This window comes from Schistocerca nitens, chromosome 2, assembly GCF_023898315.1.
Source record: "Schistocerca nitens isolate TAMUIC-IGC-003100 chromosome 2, iqSchNite1.1, whole genome shotgun sequence".
In the NCBI taxonomy this organism is placed as follows: Eukaryota; Metazoa; Arthropoda; class Insecta; order Orthoptera; family Acrididae; genus Schistocerca; species Schistocerca nitens.
Genome location: NC_064615.1, coordinates 113786637 through 113805910, shown reverse-complemented (window position 1 = coordinate 113805910; position 19274 = coordinate 113786637). Strand labels below are relative to the sequence as shown.

Sequence of the window (19274 nt, the reverse complement as noted above, 5' to 3'; positions counted from 1 at the left end):
ATACCTTTTACTTTTCCAATTACAAAACCTACTACTAATAAAAATATTGCATTGTTACTGATAACACAAATCACTTTCAATTCTAATGCACTGGCACTGTATACCGCAATGAAGCTTCATAGGTTAGACAGTGTTGTGGGTTTGTGATGGCAGGGAGGGAGGGAGACAGTGTTAGCAAGCTTGTGAATCACTGCAACTTATGTCCGTTGCATCGGTGCACTGTTGCTGCCAGTTGAATCCGATGTTGCCACATAGAAACAGATTTCCTGTGGCATTTAATATATGACCATTTTTAAGTCTGGTGGCAATTTTTAATCAAACACTGAACTTTTTTTACATTAATTTAGAGTATAAGCTGCATCTGAGTTTCGGAGGCAATTTTTCAAAGAGAAAAGTGTGTTTTATAGTCTGTAAAATATGGCATACATTTTTTTAATATTTAGATTTCTTGTTTTAAAGAAGGAATTAATACAAAAAGTCACTTCCATTTCTTATGCGGCTACCCGCAATTTTACATTAAAGGTGAGTGGTAATTTGCCTTCCCATTCAGACTTAAATAATAATTCTGAAAGCACACTATATCCAAAAGCCTAGTACACAAAGCATAAGTTGAATGTCACTATAAACTCCTTCACTAGGGTTCTAAAATAACCTAACATAACTATGTGCCAAACATTATGAAAGACACATGACAAAATTTGTATTATAATAATGGAAATTACAGGATAGAAACATGTGTTGAATACAAAATTTATGATGGTCACATCATTAAGTTCAATTCATTGTAATTTAAATATAATAATGAAGTATGAAAGAAGGAAGTAATTCGAGTCACCAGAACTTGAAATGTTTCAGACATATACAATAAAGAGACACATAAGGTGACATACACAGCTGCGCAGTTTTCTTTTTTTAAGAAAAACAAGAGATGCACCACAAAGGAATTATCTGAATCGGCAGGCATGATACGTATAAACAAATGATTATAATTTTCAAAGAACTGGATGATTTATTCAGGAGCTCCACAAACTGATTAAGTTGATAGCATGTTGGTCCACCTCTGGCCCTTATGCAAACAATTATTCAGCTTGGCACAGACTGATAGATTTGTTGGATGTCCTGCTGAGGAATGTTGTAGCAAATTCTGTCCCACTGGAAAGTTAGATCACCAAAATCCCAAGATGGTTGGAGAGCCCTGCCCATAATGTTCCACACGTTCTCAACTGGGGAGAGATCTGGTGACCTTTCTGACCAAGATAGGATTTGGTAAGCCCAAAGACAAGCAGTCAAGACTCTTGTCATATGTGGACAAGCATTATTTTGCTGAAATGTAAGCCCAGGATGGGTTGCCATTAAGGGCAACAAAACATACTGTACATCTGTGCTGTAAGGGTGTTATGGATGTCAACCAAAGGGATCCTGCTATCAAAAGAAATGCTATCCCTGACCATTGGTCCTGGTTGTTGGATTGTACAATGGACAACAGTCAGGTTGGTATAACACCACAGTCTGGGGCATCTCCAGATGCATCTTTGGCCTTGAATATCATGGACTGGAGCAGAACTGTCTTCAGCGATGGGTCCTGCTTCAAACTTTACCCCAAAAGTCTATTTGTATAAAACTTCCTGAAGGAGCAATTATCTGAAAAATATGGTATTTATAGTGCACATATACTGATGTAGCAACGGATTTAAGCTGTTGGTGTGGGGACAAGGCAAGGAATTTTATTACAAACATCTTCAACTCCTCTTTAGCACTCTACTCACTAAAGTTTCCCTTCTTGTCACAATCACATGTATACATACAAAATACTTTTTTAAATGGGTAGGCATAAACACCAATAAATAAATGTCATTGATCCATTAGATTTCTTTCTTTCTTTTTCTGTGGCACTAGAGCCCTTCAAAGACCCTCGCCTACACAACAATATGCCTGCATGCATCTCTGTTTTCTGCTTTTCCATAAGCTCTCCATCTTGGTAAGGTCAGTCAAGAAACTGTCCAGCCATCTTGCTCTTGGTCAGCCTTTCCTTATGGACTGAGATTTTTTTTTACAAAAAGTTCTCTTGTACAAGCTACAATAATTCATGGTTGTATCTTACTCTCCAATGCCCTGCCTCTCTGACAAGCCCATATATATATATTTTTAATGCCCCCAGGCTGTATATATCTCCTTCTGTCATTGTCCACATTTCCAACCAATATGTAACAACTGGTCATATAAGGGAATGGTACAATCTCAACTTTGTTGTTCTTGTAATTAGAGAATTCTTGAATATATAGAAGTTTCCACAACAGGCACTATTTCTTGCTTGTATCCTTTCCATAATATATTTTCTCATATTATTATTAGTGGTTAAAAAGACACATAGGTAATGGAAACAGCTGGCACCTTTAAAACATTGATTAGCCATTTGGTGTTCTTCTAGCCTATTAACTGGACATTGTGACGTGTTTTGTCTTGTTTTTAATTTCAGTGAGTCCAATTTGTGTTCCTTCGGCTTCCATTACCTCACATTTCTTTAAAGGTATTTACACCTCTTGCCAAAATTACTGTATCTTCTGCATATGCACATGCCTGACTGCATTTAATCATAATCATAACTGTAACTATCTCGTCTATTTTTTGCATCAGACTATGCAATGCAAAGTCCTATATTTCAGCAAAGAGACATCACCCTGTTTCACTCCAGCTGTAAAGTTAACGTTCTTGGTCATTTAGTTATTCATGTTTATTCCTGCCTTTGTGTCCTTCCTTGTAGATAGAACTAGTCTTCTTCATAGATAAAAAATTCTGTCAGTGCTTTGTACACAAGTGCTTTGTATGCAAGTAATTCCATCAGCATGTACCTTGAGCCATGGAAACTGAGTCAGTTCTGTTGACAAATCACAAGGCTTCGAATCTGGAATATTTAAATAAATATAAATAATGATATTTCCACTAGCAGATAATATATTATTTGTAAGCACCTGCTTCTTTCATTTTTCGAAGACTATAATATTTTAATGTTCTAAATCTAAGTAAAGATATTTACTGAACTCGATGCCAAGTTCTAAATTACATCTTGAACTTGTAGCACTCTATCACCTACCTTCGCAGGCATCAACCAATGGTCTACTCTAACTTCACCATATCTCATGTCATTTTCAAGCTTAATTGAAAGTCTGTCCTTAAGGTGAACAACCCCACTCCTAATAGCGTCACGAAGCACTTTTGCTGGTTCCTGGAACAGAATATGTTGAAAGTGAGATCACTGAAAATGATACTCAGTATACAGAGAAAAGAATGAGAAGGTATACAAATTCATCATCTATAAAACATTTGTCACAACACTATCAATTATTAAAGAATTGTTCGTGTTTGAAGAAAAGGAGGAGACAGATTTCACAGACTTCTGTAGCTCCCCCCCCCCCTTTTTTTTAAAATTAAAAACCACTTGTGTATGGGTTGAATTAGTTGTATTTTGAAGAAAGAATACAAAAACAAGTTTTAGTGCAGATCACTATTGATAATACAGTTGAGTGATGTCAATATTATCCTTAGAGAAGCGCGTCTGTCCCACTATCTCTCAATGTTTTCTAACAATCTATGATCATTTATTTAATACTTTACCACGAAAGTCAAGTAATTAAACTAAAATGAATAATATAATGTTAACTGTTGCAATACAAAAGCCCAATGAAAAAGGAACTAATACTTATGACATGTAACCTCTGGTATACATTCCAGATCAAATTAAATGATCATACTACACATACTAATCCTTCCATTGCACACTTACAACTTCTGTGCATTGTTAAGAATGTGAGAAGAAAATAATAACAGAAAGAGAGAAGGTTTTCTGCTTCTAGGAGAAGACAGCCTTGCTATCTTTCTGAGTAAAAGAAGAAGAAGAAGAAGAAGAAGAAGAAGAAGAAAGAAAGAAACCAATCCTGTATTATTTAATGTGACTGTACACTAAATCAGAAGAGAGTTGGAGCAACACATGAGTTCTACGAGAGCTCTAAATGATTCTTGGAAATTACCACAAAACATGACCAACTGCCAATTACATATTGCTAAATGTCTTTCACATTTGCTAAGGAACCAGAATACAAGATATTGCTGATGATGGGCATGCATCAGATTCTATACTGGCAATAAATAAATAAATAATATTATGAAAAGGATAGACTGCTACTCACCACATAGATCACATGTTAAGTTGAACAGACAGGCACGACGTACGTAACAGTCTTTTTGTTGTGCCTGTCTGCAACTCAATATATCTTTAAGGTGAGTATAGGGATCTATCCTGTTCATAACATTGTTGACACTTCAACCTGGGTATTCCATTATTCAAAAAATTAAATAAATAAGATTCTTTGGATGAACTACTACAAAAACTGTTTTTCAACAAAAAAGTGATGACGAGACATCTTGAATGATAGATTTTGTTTTGTTGCCGTATTCTAGCTTTCTATGTTGGAGCCTACAGTGTAACGTTGGTTTTTGTTGACTGTTAATTCTTTGAGGTTGATTCTTTTGCACCAGAGTTAACAACATGTTGTTGTTGTTATTGTTGTTGTGGTCTTCAGTCCAGAGACTGGTTTGATGCAGCTCTCCATGCTACCCTATCCTGTACAAGCCTCATCATCTCCAAGTAACTACTGCAACCCACATCCTTCTGAATCTGCTTAGTGTATTCATCTCTTGGTCTCCCTCTATGATTTTTACCCTCCACACTTCCCTCCAATACTAAAACAATGATCCCTTGATGCCTCAGAGCACGTCCTCCAACCGATCCCTTCTTCTAGTCAAGTTGTGCCACAAATTCCTCTTCTCCCCAATTCTATTCAGTACCTCCTCATTAGTTACGTGATCTACCCATCTGATCTCCAGCATTCTTCTGTAGCACCACATTTCAAAAGCTTCTATTCTCTTCCTGTCTAAACGATTTATCGTCCATATTTCACTTCCAACCAAGGCTACACTCCACACAAATACTCTCTGAAAAGACTTCCTGACACTTAAATCTACACTCTATGTTAAAAAATTTCTCTTCTTCAGAAACACTTTCCTTGCCATAGCCCGTCTACATTTTATATCCTTTGTACTCTGACCATCATCAGTTATTTTGCTCCCCGAATAGTAAAACTCATCTACTACTTTAACTGTCTCATTACCTAAACTAATTCTCTCAGCATCATCTTATTTAATTCAACTAAATTTCATTATTCTCATTTTGCTTTTGTTGATGTCCATCTTATATGAAATGATCATCATGATAAAATAAGATAAATCAGGGCTCGCACAGAAAAATTTAAGTGCTCATTTTTCCTGCACACTGTTCAAGAGTGGAATGGTAGAGGCAGCTTGAATGTGGTTCATAGAACCCCCTGCCAGACACTTAATTGTGAATAGCAGAGTAATCATGTATATGTAGATGTATATCATCCTTTCAAGACACTGTCTATTCCATTCAACTGCTCTCCCAAGTCCTTTGCTGTCTCTGACCGAATTACAATGTCATCGGCAAACCTCAAAGCTTTTATTTCTTCTCCATGGATTTCGATTCCTACTCCAAATTTTTCTTTTGTTTCCTTTACTGCTTGCTCAATATACAGATTGAATAACAATGGGGATAGGCTACAACTTTGTCTTACTCCCTACTCAACCACTGCTTCCCTTTCATGCCCTTCAACTCTTATAACTGCAGTCTTGTTTCTGTACAAATTGTAAATAGCCTTTTGCTCCATGTATTTCACCCCTGCCACCTTCAGAATTTGAAAGAGAGTATTCCAGTCAACATTGTCAAAAGCTTTCTCTAAGTCTACAAATGCTAGAAACATAGGTTTGCCTTTCCTTAACCTACAGTCTAGGATAAGTCAGAAGGGCCAGTATTGCCTCACGTGTTCCAATATTTCTACAGAACCCAAACTGATCTTCCCCAAGGTCAGCTTCTACCAGTTTTTCCATTCGTCTGTAAGGAATTCGTATTAGTATTTTACAGACGTGACTTATTAAACTAATAGTTCGGTATTTTTCACATCTGTTGACACCTGCTTTCTTTGGGATTGGAATTATTATATTCTTCTAGAAGTTTGAAGGTATTTTGCCTATTTCATACATCTTGCTCACCAGATGGTAGGTTTTGTCGTAGCTGGCTCTCCCAAGACTATCAGTAGTTCTAATGGATTGTTGTATACTCACAGAGCTTTTCTTTAAGTTAAGTCTTTCAGTGCTTTGTCAAATTTTTCATTCAGTATCGTATCTCCCATTTCATCTTCATCTACGTTCTCTACCATTTCCATAATATTGCCCTTAAATACATTGCCCTTGTATAGACCCTCTATATACTCCTTCCACTTTTCTGCTTTCCTTTCATTAATAACATACAAATATTCAATTATAAAAATGGTTTTCTAGTTATTTTAAAGCATCTAAATTTCCGTTATCGAGGGTCAAAGACATTAATTCAGGAAGAAGAAAATTTGGCAATAACTTCAGTAACTTCTAATTTTAAACTTAGTTTACTTTTACATTGGCCTTTACTATAATTCCACCCAACATAAGCATGATGTATGAAGAAGAGCAGATAGAAGAGGTTGACAGTCTTAAATTCTTGGGATTACAACTTGATAATAAATTCAGTTGGGAGGAGCACACCACAGAACTGCAGAAACGCCTTAACAAATCAGTATTTGTAATTCGAGTGTTAGCAGACATAGGTGGCATAAAAATGAAAAAGCTGGCATACTTTGCCTACTTTCATTCCATAATGTCATATGGTATAATATTTTGGGGTAACTCTTCATGTCAAACAAAAGTTTTCAGAGTCTAAAGGCGTGTAATACGTATTATTTGTGGAGTAAATTCATGGACGTCCTGTAGAAACCTCTTCAAAGAACTGGGTATACTAACTATTGCCTCTCAGTATATTTACTCCTTAATGACATTTGTCCTAAATAATATATCTCTTTTTCCAGCAAACAGCTCAGTTCATACATACAATACCAGGAACAAAAATGATCTGCACAAGGACTTAAAAGCACTGACTTTAGTTCAAAAAGGGGTCCACTACTCAGGAACACTCATCTTCAATAATTTGCCAGCAAAAATAAAAACTTAGTTACAATAAAGATCAGTTTAAAAGGAGCCTGAAAGACTTACTAGTGACCAACTCCTTCTACTCCACTGATGAATTTTTTAATAGAAACAAATGATGTATTGTATATATTCATACTATTAGTATTGTTATTTCAGCTTTTTTTTTTTTTTTAAAAAAAAAGACATATTCCACATCCACGAGGATCCCCTCAGCATGGATCTATGGAACGAAAAACTAATCTAATCTCAATCTATCACAAAATTGTGTCTGCAGCAATGCCAACATTCATTTCTTCAGCACAAAATTATTATTATTGACTCATAATCTCCCTCTACAAACAACTTCCACCAAACATATTACAATGTGCCTTCCAAACTATCTCCGCGATAATAACTATTTTGTAATTTTGGTAACAAATTTGGCTCTCCTATTTTGATCCCCATCCTAATAAAATCCTAAATCTATAAAATCAATTATGAGACTACCGCATATAAGTATAAAATGAAATATAAGGCTACTGGTAGAAAGATGCTGAATGAAACATGTTTGGCAGTCACGAGAACAGTGCATGAAGTATTCAGTGACTACCATAGCAGAATATTGTCAAATGACCTTTCACAAAACCCAATGTGCTATTAGCAAAAGCACCCACATCAGTCATCTGCTGCCATAGTACATTAATGTCAAATTTTGCTGCACTGCACTGTCCTAACAGATACATACTGATTTCTAAAGTTATTTCATGCAGTGTTCCTTGTCTGTATTATGAAAAGGATAGACTGCTACTAACTATATAGCAGAGGTGTTGAGTTGCAGATAGGTACAACAAAAAGACTGTCCAACAAATAAGCTTTTGGTCAAACAGGCCTTCATCAGAATTAGATAACGTACACATACACACTCGTGCAAATGCAACTCACACACACATACCACAGTACCTGGCTGCCGAAGTCAGAGTTACTTGTGTTTTAGCACTGAAACTATACACAAACACAGCTTCTCTCAGTTGTTAAGTGCACTGCATTATCTGTGATGAGAGTTAATGCCTGAAATTTGGTATTCTCAATACCCTCTTTACAATGTGGATCTCGAGGTGCTGACTTCCCTAATGATACCCGAAATGGAATGTCCCATGTGTCTAGCTCTACCTACCATTTGTGGGGACATAATCACATCGGACAGCTTTTCACATGAATTACCTGAATACAAATGACAGCTCTGCAAATGCACTGCCCTTTTACACCTTGTATACATGATACTATCACTATCTGTGCGTGTGCATGTTACTACTCCACGACTTTTGTCACCTCATTGTATATCAATGCCTAGCAGATAATATTAATAGTAACCTTCCACTTTTTGCTAACGATGCAGTTACAGTAGCGCTCAAAAATATTTTGCAGAAAGAATTATTTACAATTACATAAAGATAAGTCTGTAACAGAAAAAACTGCCAGTGGGTAACTGAGAAGTATGCAGTTATAATCCATTTACAACAAAACTATATTTAGTTTAAACAAAGTCATCTTACAAAACAATAAAAATAACAATTCTTCTCGGTCAAAAATAATTTGTTGGTCTAACTATGTAAGAATAGAATAAAATTATTTTGGAATCTGAAGAACAGATCAGTATTTTGTTGCATATTCATGGGCTTTGGTCACAGCTGCACAACTGTTTGTCATTGAATCCACGAGCTTTTCTAATAGGTCAAGCGGGAGTTTCGGCCATTTGTCCAATAAGGCAGCAACAAACTGAAACTAGTTTGAGTAGCTTCCACAAAGAACAAGTCAATCCAGTGCATTATAGAGGTGTTGAGCTGGATTTAGATTTGTGCTCTGGCTTGGCCACCCCAAAAGTCAGAGTTTTTTATCTGAAAAGAAGTTTTTAAATGTCTGGGGGCGTGTTTGGAATCATCATAACGCTGAAATAGCCTATTACATGACGTATTATTTCTTCCATAGGGAACAATTTTCTTTTCTGAAATGTCAGTGTACAGGAAATAACCCATTTTGTCTTTTATTGGAACTACAGCAGCAACCCCACTTCTAGAAAAACATCCCCATACCACAACACTGTCACCACCATGCATAATGGTCGGTACCTGGTACTTTTCTTTTGTCACTTTGGTTTTTTGGTTGACGTATATATGCACATCATCACAAGAAAATACATTCAATTTACTTTCATCACTATATGGAACCTTTGGTCAATCTGTAGCATTCCAAGTTTGATACTTCTTTACAAACTCTATCCTGGTCTTCCTATTTCTTTGAATTTAGGAGTGGATTAAGTGATAGTCATCTACCATTTAAATCAGCTACTACTAGGCAACATTTTCAGTAGAGACATGTATGTTCAGTCCATGATGCTGCTCCAGATCATCTATAACTTGTCGAGCGATTTTCTTGGATCAACAGCTGAGTGCTTACAAACTGTTCTTTCCTCCATCATTGTTGTTTTTTGAGGACAACTTGCCCTTGGCTTATTGGCTACTCTTGATTCCTGTTTTTGCCATCAGATGCACACACTTTTTCGTTTTAATAAGCTATAGCAACACTAGACTGCAATGCCTAAGTGACAATAGTTGATGAGTAGTGTACCAGCAAAGCAGGTTAAAAAATACTTTTGAGTTAAAGAAATATACCTGTGTACTTACATTGTTATTGTATGACCTTACTTGATATGCACAACAGCAGCAGCATGAAGCTTTTGACAGAGTGACACAATTACTGTTGTCACTGCATGTGGACAGTAATGACAACATAATACAACTACAAAATAACTTTGAGCGCTACTGCATCTATAATGAAGTACTGTCTGCAAAACGGTGCACAAATATTCTCGTGGATTTTAATAATATTTCAAAGTTCTGCAAAGACTGGAAACTAATAGCCCAAAAACGTAAAATTTTGCATTTAATGAAATGAAAAAAGTAGTACCCTATGACTAACAGTAACAATGAGTCACAGTTAGAACTGGTCAACTCATACAAATACTGGGTGTAACACTCCGCATGGAATATGAAAAGGAAAGATAACATAGACTTGGTCGCAGGTAAAGCAGATAGCAGACTCCTATTTATTGCTAGAATACTAGAAAAAATGCAATCAGTCTACAAAGGACATTGTGTACGAATCACTTGCGCAACTCATCCTACAATTTTGCTCAAGTGTGTGAGATCTGTACCAAATAGGGCTAACACGATATTCAACGTATACAGAAAAGAGCAGTATGAATTGTCACAGGTTTGTATGACCAAAGGCAGAATGATTGAGAGATGTTGAAGAAACTGAACTGGCACACACTTGAAGATAGAAACAAACTATCCCGAGAACGACTACTTAAAAAATTTCAAGAACTGGCTCCATGTGATGACTCTAGGAATACACTAAAATTCCCTATGTAACATTTCCATAGGGATTAGATTAATTACAACATGCACAGACGCATTTAAACAATCATTCTTTCTGTGCTCCATACATGAATGGAATGGAAGGAATGAATAATAACTGGTACAATGGGAAGTACCCTTGGCCTTGCACTTCACAGTGGTTTGCGCTTTATAGTTTTAGATACACATTTAAGCTTTGTTTTATACAATATACACTTATGCTTTGTTTTATACATATTGCACAATATTCACTGTTTCTTTATAAGTTTCTTTCTGAGACTGCATACATAGTGAGTCTCTCCCATCATGAACTGTCCAACTATGCAACAGAATTTTGTAAGACTTAAAATTTAAACCTTTTCACAAGTTACAAGTTGGACAACAGTTCTAATTGTCAAAAGACACAAAAGGGGGGCAATAAGAGAGGAAGGAGCGGAAATACGGAAGCGTCCGATCCCGCCCGTCTGCTTTGACCCATGACGTCACAAATATGGCGGAAACGACCATAAACCACGATTCCAATATTGCGCATATAAAGTCATTACGTACACATTATGAGGACGAAAATACATCGAAAAACAAACACACACACGTTCCACAAAAAGCCTAATGACACTAACAGGACAAGTGCGGGAAATAGGGGGTTTTTGGGTAGGGACAAACTAAATATAAACAAATTTAGACACCCACTCCCATACAAAACGACAAAAAACAGACAAAACTCCCCAAATACCACTAACACAATATCATCTGGAATCGGACACTTCCCTTGACCTATATAGCTCAACAGCAGCTCCCGATCCAATAAATTAGGACCTAACACTTCCCTTGACCTATATAGCTCAAAAACATCTCCTGATACCAATACCAACATTCACAGCCACACATTGGGAACAAACACTTCCCTTAACCTGTTATCCTTACGACAGTTCCACATACAGCCGTACCTAGTCCAAGATGCTGGAACTTTAAGTAAGCCTCATTTCTTCACGACAAACTGAACACTTCACAACTTCATCCAAAAACCCGAATAGTTGAAGAAATTTTATTAGAGAAAACGCACTGTCCCTCATCATAGCCGACAACCGAAAACTGTTGACCCTGTCAGTCATATCCATACCTACCAAAGACATAAAAAAAAGCAATTTACCAAAATTCACACACGACACCACACTCGCAAACTAAACCAAAAATATCACCTAACACACCACCAGGGAGCACCACCCATCGCATCAAAACGACACCTACAAACACGCCACTCTCACAAACTAAATTCCGCGCCATCGAGACGTCACACACCACAACAGCCTTACGTCACAGGTCAAAGCCGACGGGTGGGATCGGACGCTTCGGTCGACCCGAAGGAGCGAGACTGGGTTATAGCCTCTCCCTTACATTATTCAATCTAAAAAGTCCAAGGAGGGGGGGGGGGGGGGGAGGACACTTTAATTTTTGCATTATGAAAAGGATAGATTAAACAACATCCATACACAGCCCATGTTCCTAACCCCTCGCCTCGCGGCTTATACCCTTGTAATAGACCTAGATGCAAACCCTGCCCCATACACCCTCTCACCACCACCTACTCCAATCTGGTCACAGGCATCACCTATCCCATCAAAGGCTGGGCTACCTGTGATACCAGTCATGGCCTATAAGCTGAGCTGCAACCACTGCGCCATATTTTGCATGGGCATGACAACCAACAAGCTTGTCTATCCGCATGAATGGCCACTGACAACCTGTGGCCGAGAAACAGCTGGACCACCCATTTGCTGAGTATGCTGCACAACACAATGTTCTTCACTTCAATGATTGCTTCACAGCCTGTGCCATCTGGATCCTTTACACCAACACCACCTTTTCTGAAATGCACCTGGGAACTCTCCCTACAATATATCCTACATTCCTATAACCCTCCTGGCATCAACCTTCATTAGATGCTGCCCTTTGCTGATGTGTCCCCTTTCTTGTTCCCATTCCAGCACAACACAGCCCTCTATTCCACCGACGCACCCACAGTCTTTTTACTTCTATCCTTTTCTGCTGCCCCCCTCCCCCTCCATCTAACCTCCAGAGTGCACCTATCTGCAGTACCTTCTCCGCATTATATCCCTGTATGCTCCCACAAGCAGCACTTTACCGTGTCCCACCCCTAGCCTGCTATCCCTCCTCCTCCCTACCCCAGCCTCCTCACTCTCAGCACCCAGTTTGCTTCTCCCATCATGCACTGCTGTTCTCAGTCTGACCTACGCAGCCAGAAACTGTGGTCGTGTGTGTTGTCTAATTCTGATGAAGGCTGTTTAGACAAAAGCTCTGTTTGACAGTATTTTCATTGCGCCTATCTGCAACTCAGTGTCTCTGCTACATTGTGAGTAGCAACTATCCTTTTCATAATATTGTCAAAAAGGGTAGATTGCCACTAACCATACACTGGAGATGAGTCACAGACAGGCGCAACAAAAAGATTTCTAAACAAGTAAGCTTTCCACCAAAAGGCCTCCTTGTAATTACGAGGGGCGTTTGAAAAGTCTGTGCAAAGTCCAAGAGATAGCACCACCGGCACGTATCGAGGTCAGGTTAAGTTAATAGCATCTTTGGAAAGAACGCACACAGAGTTTCTGCCATATTGGTCTATTTCTTTGTGTTTGGCATTCATGTGAATCTAGGAAGTCGAGTGATTGTCAAAAAATGGACGAAAAATAATTTTGTGTGGTGATTAAACATTACTTTATGAAAGGCAAAATGCCTCAGGAGACTAGAGAGATGCTTGATAAACATTACGGTGACTCCGCACCTTTAATTAGAACAGTTTATAAGTGGTTTCAAAATTTTCGGAGTGGCCATATAGGCACAAGTGATACTGAACGTTCTGGACGCTTTGTGGAGGTTACGACTCCACAAATCATTGATAAAATCTATGATATGGTGATGGGTAACAGAAGAGTTGTGGTGCGTGAGATTGCTAGTGCTGTAGGCATCTTGAATGAACAAGTACATAATATTTTGCATAAACATTTGGACATGAGAAAGCTATCCGGAAGATGGGTTCCGCGATTGCTCACGCTTGACCAAAAACTGAATCGTGTGAAGTGTTGCAAGGATAGTTGGCAGCTGTTCAGAAAGAATCCGCAGGACTATAAGCATCATTTCCCCACTGTGGATGAAACAGGGATAATTCTCATCAACTATCTGGAAAACTATTACAGGTGCATATTACTCATCGCTATTGGATCATTTGAAAACCGAGCTGCAAGAAAAACGCTGGTGATTGGACTGCAAAAAAATCCTTTTCCATCACGCCAATGCACCAGCACATACCTCAGCGGTTGTGGTCGCAAAATTAATGGAAATAGGATTCCAACTCGTTTAACATCCCCCCTATACTCCAGACTTGGCTCCCTTGGACTACTATTTGTTCCCCAATTTGAAATAATGGCTGGTGGGACAAAGATTTTATTCAAACGAGGAGGTGATTGCAGCAACCAATAGCTATTTTGCAGACTTGGACAATTCCTATTATTCAGAAGGGATCAACAAATTAGAACTGTGTCACGAATGACGAAGATGATGATGATAACACAAACATGCAGTCCCTGGGCAGAAAAACTCCCCAACCTGGCTGGGAATCAAACCCGGGGCCCTGTGATCCAGAGGCAGCAATGCTGGCCACTAGACCACGAGCTGCGGACTCCACAGGAGAGGATAGTGCTTGAGGTATCTTTGGTATCTCTGATACCTAATTGTCAATAGCCCTCAAAACACATCCACTTGCAGCAGTTTCCAATCAATAGACAGTAGTCAGGGCTATTTCCAGCTGTTTAAGAACAGTAATTCATCCTTTACCTTAAAACAGTACACACAGTAGTGCTGCAGTGCTTTCAATAAAATGTTGTTGTTGTTGTGGTCTTCAGTCCTGAGACTGGTTTGATGCAGCTCTCCATGCTACTCTATCCTGTGCAAGCTTCTTCATCTCTCAGTACATACTGCAACCTACATCCTTCTGAATCTGCTTAGTGTATTCATCTCTTGGTCTCCCTCTACGATTTTTACCCTCCACGCTGCCCTCCAATGCTAAATTTGTGATCCCTTGATGCCTCAGGTCATGCCCTACCAACCGGTCCCATCTTCTTGTCAAGTTGTGCCACAAACTCCTCTTCTCCCCAATTCTATTCAATGCCTCCTCATTACTTATGTGATCTACCCAACTAATCTTCAGCATTCTTCTGTAGCACCACGTTTCTAAAGCTTCTATTCTCTTCTTGTCCAAACTGGTTATCGTCCATGTTTCACTTCCATACATGGCTACACTCCATACAAATACTTTCAGAAATGACTTCCTGACACTTAAATCTATACTCGATGTTAACAAATTTCTCTTCTTCAGAAACGATTTCCTTGCCATTGCCCGTCTACATTGTATATCCTCTCTGCTTCGACCATCATCAGTTATTTTACTCCCCAAATAGCAAAACTCCTTTACTACTTTAAGTGTCTCATTTCCTAATCTAATCCCCTCAGCATCACCCGATTTAATTTGACTACATTCCATTATCCTCGTTTTGCTTTTGTTGATGTTCATCTTATATCCTCCTTTCAAGACACTGTCCATTCCGTTCAACTACTCTTCCAAGTCCTTTGCTGTCTCCGACAGAATTACAATGTCATCGGCGAACCTCAAAGTTTTTACTTCTTCTCCATGAATTTTAATACCTACTCCGAATTTTTCTTTTGTTTCCTTTACTGCTTGCTCAATATACAGATTGAATAACATCGGGGAGAGGCTACAACCCTGTCTCACTCCCTTCCTGACCACTGCTTCCCTTTCATGCCCCTTGACTCTTATAACTGCCATCTGGTTTCTGTACAAATTGTAAATAGCCTTTCGCTCCCTGTATTTTACCTCTGCCACCTTCAGAATATGAAAGAGAGAATTCCAATCAACATTGTCAAAAGCTTTCTCTAAGTCTACAAATGCTAGAAACATAGACTTGCCTTTCCTTAATCTATTCTCTAAGACAAGTCGTAGGGTCAGTATTGCCTCACGTGTTCCTACATTTCTACGGAATCCAAACTGATCTTCCCCGAGGTTCGCTTCTACCAGTTTTTCCATTCGTCTGTAAAGAATTCGCGTTAGTATTTTGCAGCTGTGACTTATTAAACTGATAGTTCGGTAATTTTCACATCTGTCAACACCTGCTTTCTTTGGGATTGGAATTCTTATATTCTTCATCAAGTCTGAGGGTATTTCACCTGTCTCATACATCTTGCTCACCAGATGGTAGAGTTTTGTCACGACTGGCTCTCCCAAGGCCATCAGTAGTTCTAATGGAATGTTGTCTACTCCCGGGACCTTGTTTCGACTCAGGTCTTTCAGTGCTCTGTCAAACTCATCACGCAGTATCTTATCTCCCATTTCATCTTCATCTACATCCTCTTCCATTTCCATAATATTGTCCTCAAGTACATCGCCCTTGTATAAACCCTCTATATACTCCTTCCACCTTTCTGCCTTCCCTTCTTTGCTTAGAACAGGGTTGCCATCTGAGCTCTTGATATTCATACAAGTGGTTCTCTTCTCTCCAAAGGTATCTTTAATTTTCCTGTAGGCAGTATCTATCTTACCCCTAGTGAGACAAGACTCTACATCCTTACATTTGTCCTCTAGCCACCCCTGCTTAGCCATTTTACACTTCCTGTCGATCTCATTTTTGAGACGTTTGTATTCCTTTTTGCCTGCTTCATTTACTGCATTTTTATATTTTCTCCTTTCATCAATTAAATTCAATATTTCTTCTGTTACCCAAGGATTTCTATTAGCCCTCGTCTTTTTACCTACTTGATCCTCTGCTGCCTTCACTACTTCATCCCTCAGAGCTACCCATTCTTCTTCTACTGTATTTCTTTCCCCCATACCTGTCAATTGTTCCCTTATGCTCTCCCTGAAACACTCTACAACCTCTGGTTCTTTCAGTTTATCCAGGTCCCATCTACTTAAATTCCCACCTTTTTGCAGTTTCTTCAGTTTCAATCTGCAGTTCACAACCAATAGATTGTGGCCAGAATCCACATCTGCCCCTGGAAATGTCTTACAATTTAAAACCTGGTTCCTAAATCTCTGTCTTACCATTATATAATCTATCTGATACCTTTTAGTATCTCCAGGATTCTTCCAGGTATACAACCTTCTTTTATGATTCTTGAACCAAGTGTTAGCTATGATTAAGTTATGCTCTGTGCAAAATTCTACAAGGCGGCTTCCTCTTTCATTTCTTCCCCCCAATCCATATTCACCTACTATGTTTCCTTCTCTCCCTTTTCCTACTGACGAATTCCAGTCACCAATGACTATTAAATTTTCGTCTCCCTTCACTACCTGAATAATTTCTTTTATCTCGTCATACATTTCTTCAATTTCTTCATCATCTGCAGAGCTAGTTGGCATATAAACTTGTACTACTGTAGTAGGCATGGGCTTTGTGTCTATCTTGGCCACAATAATGCGTTCACTATGCTGTTTGTAGTAGCTAACCCGCACTCCTATTTCTTTATTCATTATTAAACCTACTCCTGCATTACCCCTATTTGATTTTGTATTTATAACCCTGTATTCACCTGACCAGAAGTCTTGTTCCTCCTGCCACCGAACTTCACTAATTCCCACTATATCTAACTTTAACCTATCCATTTCCCTTTTTAAATTTTCTAATCTACCTGCCCGATTAAGGGATCTGACATTCCATGCTCCGATCCGTAGAACGCCAGTTTTCTTTCTCCTGATAACGACATCCTCAGAAGTAGTCCCTGCCCGGAGGTCCGAATGGGGGACTATTTTACCTCCGGAATATTTTACCCAAGAAGACGCCATCATCATTTAATCATACAGTGAAGCTGCATGTCCTCGGGAAAATTTACGGCTGTAGTTTCCCCTTGCTTTCAGCCGTTCGCAGTATCAGCACAGCAAGGCCGTTTTGGTTAATGTTACAAGGCCCGATCAGTCAATCATTCAGACTGTTGCCCCTGCAACTACTGAAAAGGCTGCTGCCCCTCTTCAGGAACCACATGTTTGTCTGGCCTCTCAACAGATACCCCTCTGTTGTGGTTGCACCTACGGTACGGCCATCTGTATCGCTGACGCACGCAAGCCTCCCCACCAACGGCAAGGTCCATGGTTCATGGGGGGGTTCAATGAAATATTTTACAGAAAAGTAAACAAATAACTTGCAACTAAAGTTTTCTCATTATCTTTCAATTTATGGGTTTGAAGCGCTACAAATATTACAGTAGCCTGGGCGATTAACAGCTAAAACGAGAGCTCCATTACGCCAACACAAAAACCTTGTACAAAATGTAATACGTCTGTGGAACGTTTTCCATGTTATATCTGCTATCAAATTCAACAACAACTTTAATCTGTGACAACTGGAGGCAATATACATTCCTGTTAAAATAGGAAACTAATGTGACACGATACGTTTGATATCCACAGTAACTGTAAATCACAAACGTCAACTGACCGGCCGAAGTGGCCGTGCGGTTAAAGGCGCTGCAGTCTGGAACCGCAAGACCGCTACAGTCGCAGGTTCGAATCCTGCCTCGGGCATGGATGTTTGTGATGTCCTTAGGTTAGTTAGGTTTACCTAGTTCTAAGTTCTAGGGGACTAATGACCTCAGCAGTTGAGTCCCATAGTGCTCAGAGCCATTTGAACAAACGTCAACTTACTACAAAATAGGTTATGCACAACACTCACAACGCACAAATTAAGTTTATAGTTGCCGAGGTAGTATGAGTTGGCACGACATGGAAAAAAAATGTTAGTTTAAATACGGTGCATACAAATCGAGTGAACAGAAAGATAACTTACTGGTGGGAGCCGTAAGATAAATTGGCTCTCTAGCTCCACTGGCGGCTCAGCTTCTCGTTTTGGTTCATTGTGCCGATTCATATTGATGTTTCAGATTTTACCTACGGTTTGCTGTGTATATGTGATTTGCATAATACATCACTCTCTAACGTTTATATACAATATCATATGTACATATACTCCACACCGTTTTGACAGTAGGTAAACAACACTTGTTGCAAGGAACTTATGGAAGACACAACAGTTCACGACGACATTACGAACCACCTTTGGTCAAATTCTTCATATTTTTTTCCCCCTGTGTTCGGCAATTATACCCTGTCGTATGTTTCACTTAGTCAACATTTCTGATAATTTAATGAGGTACTTCAATACTACAAAAGGAAAGCAACAAGGGATACAAATGCAATCGACTGAAGTATGATACGAGCCCTCGGTAAGGCCAATTCACACTGTCCGTCACATCTAAGTGACACAGTGGGAGTATTCACATTGTCTGTCACGTCAGTAGCGAATAGTGGAAATAATATTACGAGCCACCATCCGTAATAACGTAAAAAAGCCGGAATATCGTCCTGGAATTGAGGAACTACAAATGATTAAGATCATTTATGACCCAAGCTAGATTCACAACGTATGTTCTTGAATAATTTTATGTGAAAAGTACTGAGAAGTGAAATAACATTTCAAAATATCGACGTTTAATTGCCAGCGTTGATATATACACACAAACACGTCAAACACTATTTATAAGGGAATAAAGGACAATTCATACCGGTCGTCACGTCAGGCCCCATGAAAACATTCTGCAACTTATTTCAATTGGTGGCATCCATATTGACCGTCCGGTCACGTCACGCCACATCAAGTCACGCCACGTCAAGTCACGACACCGTCACGGTGTGATATTTCGTTCCCTCGTTGT

The 19274-nt window shown here is 38.9% G+C and overlaps 1 protein-coding gene across 1 annotated transcript in view; it reads right to left on the bottom strand.

Annotated features, from left to right (window-relative positions):
- Window positions 1-18587, bottom strand: part of LOC126235786 (transcription initiation factor TFIID subunit 7) — a 68261-nt gene extending 49674 nt beyond the window's left edge. Inside the window, exons 1-2 of the mRNA XM_049944595.1 lie at window positions 18350-18587; window positions 3092-3223 (exon numbers count right to left, since the gene is read on the bottom strand). Coding sequence (XP_049800552.1) covers window positions 3092-3223; window positions 18350-18430 — 213 coding nt within the window. The 5' untranslated portion in view covers window positions 18431-18587. The remainder of the gene's footprint in view (window positions 1-3091; window positions 3224-18349) is intronic.
- Between the last annotated feature and the right edge of the window lie 687 nt (window positions 18588-19274).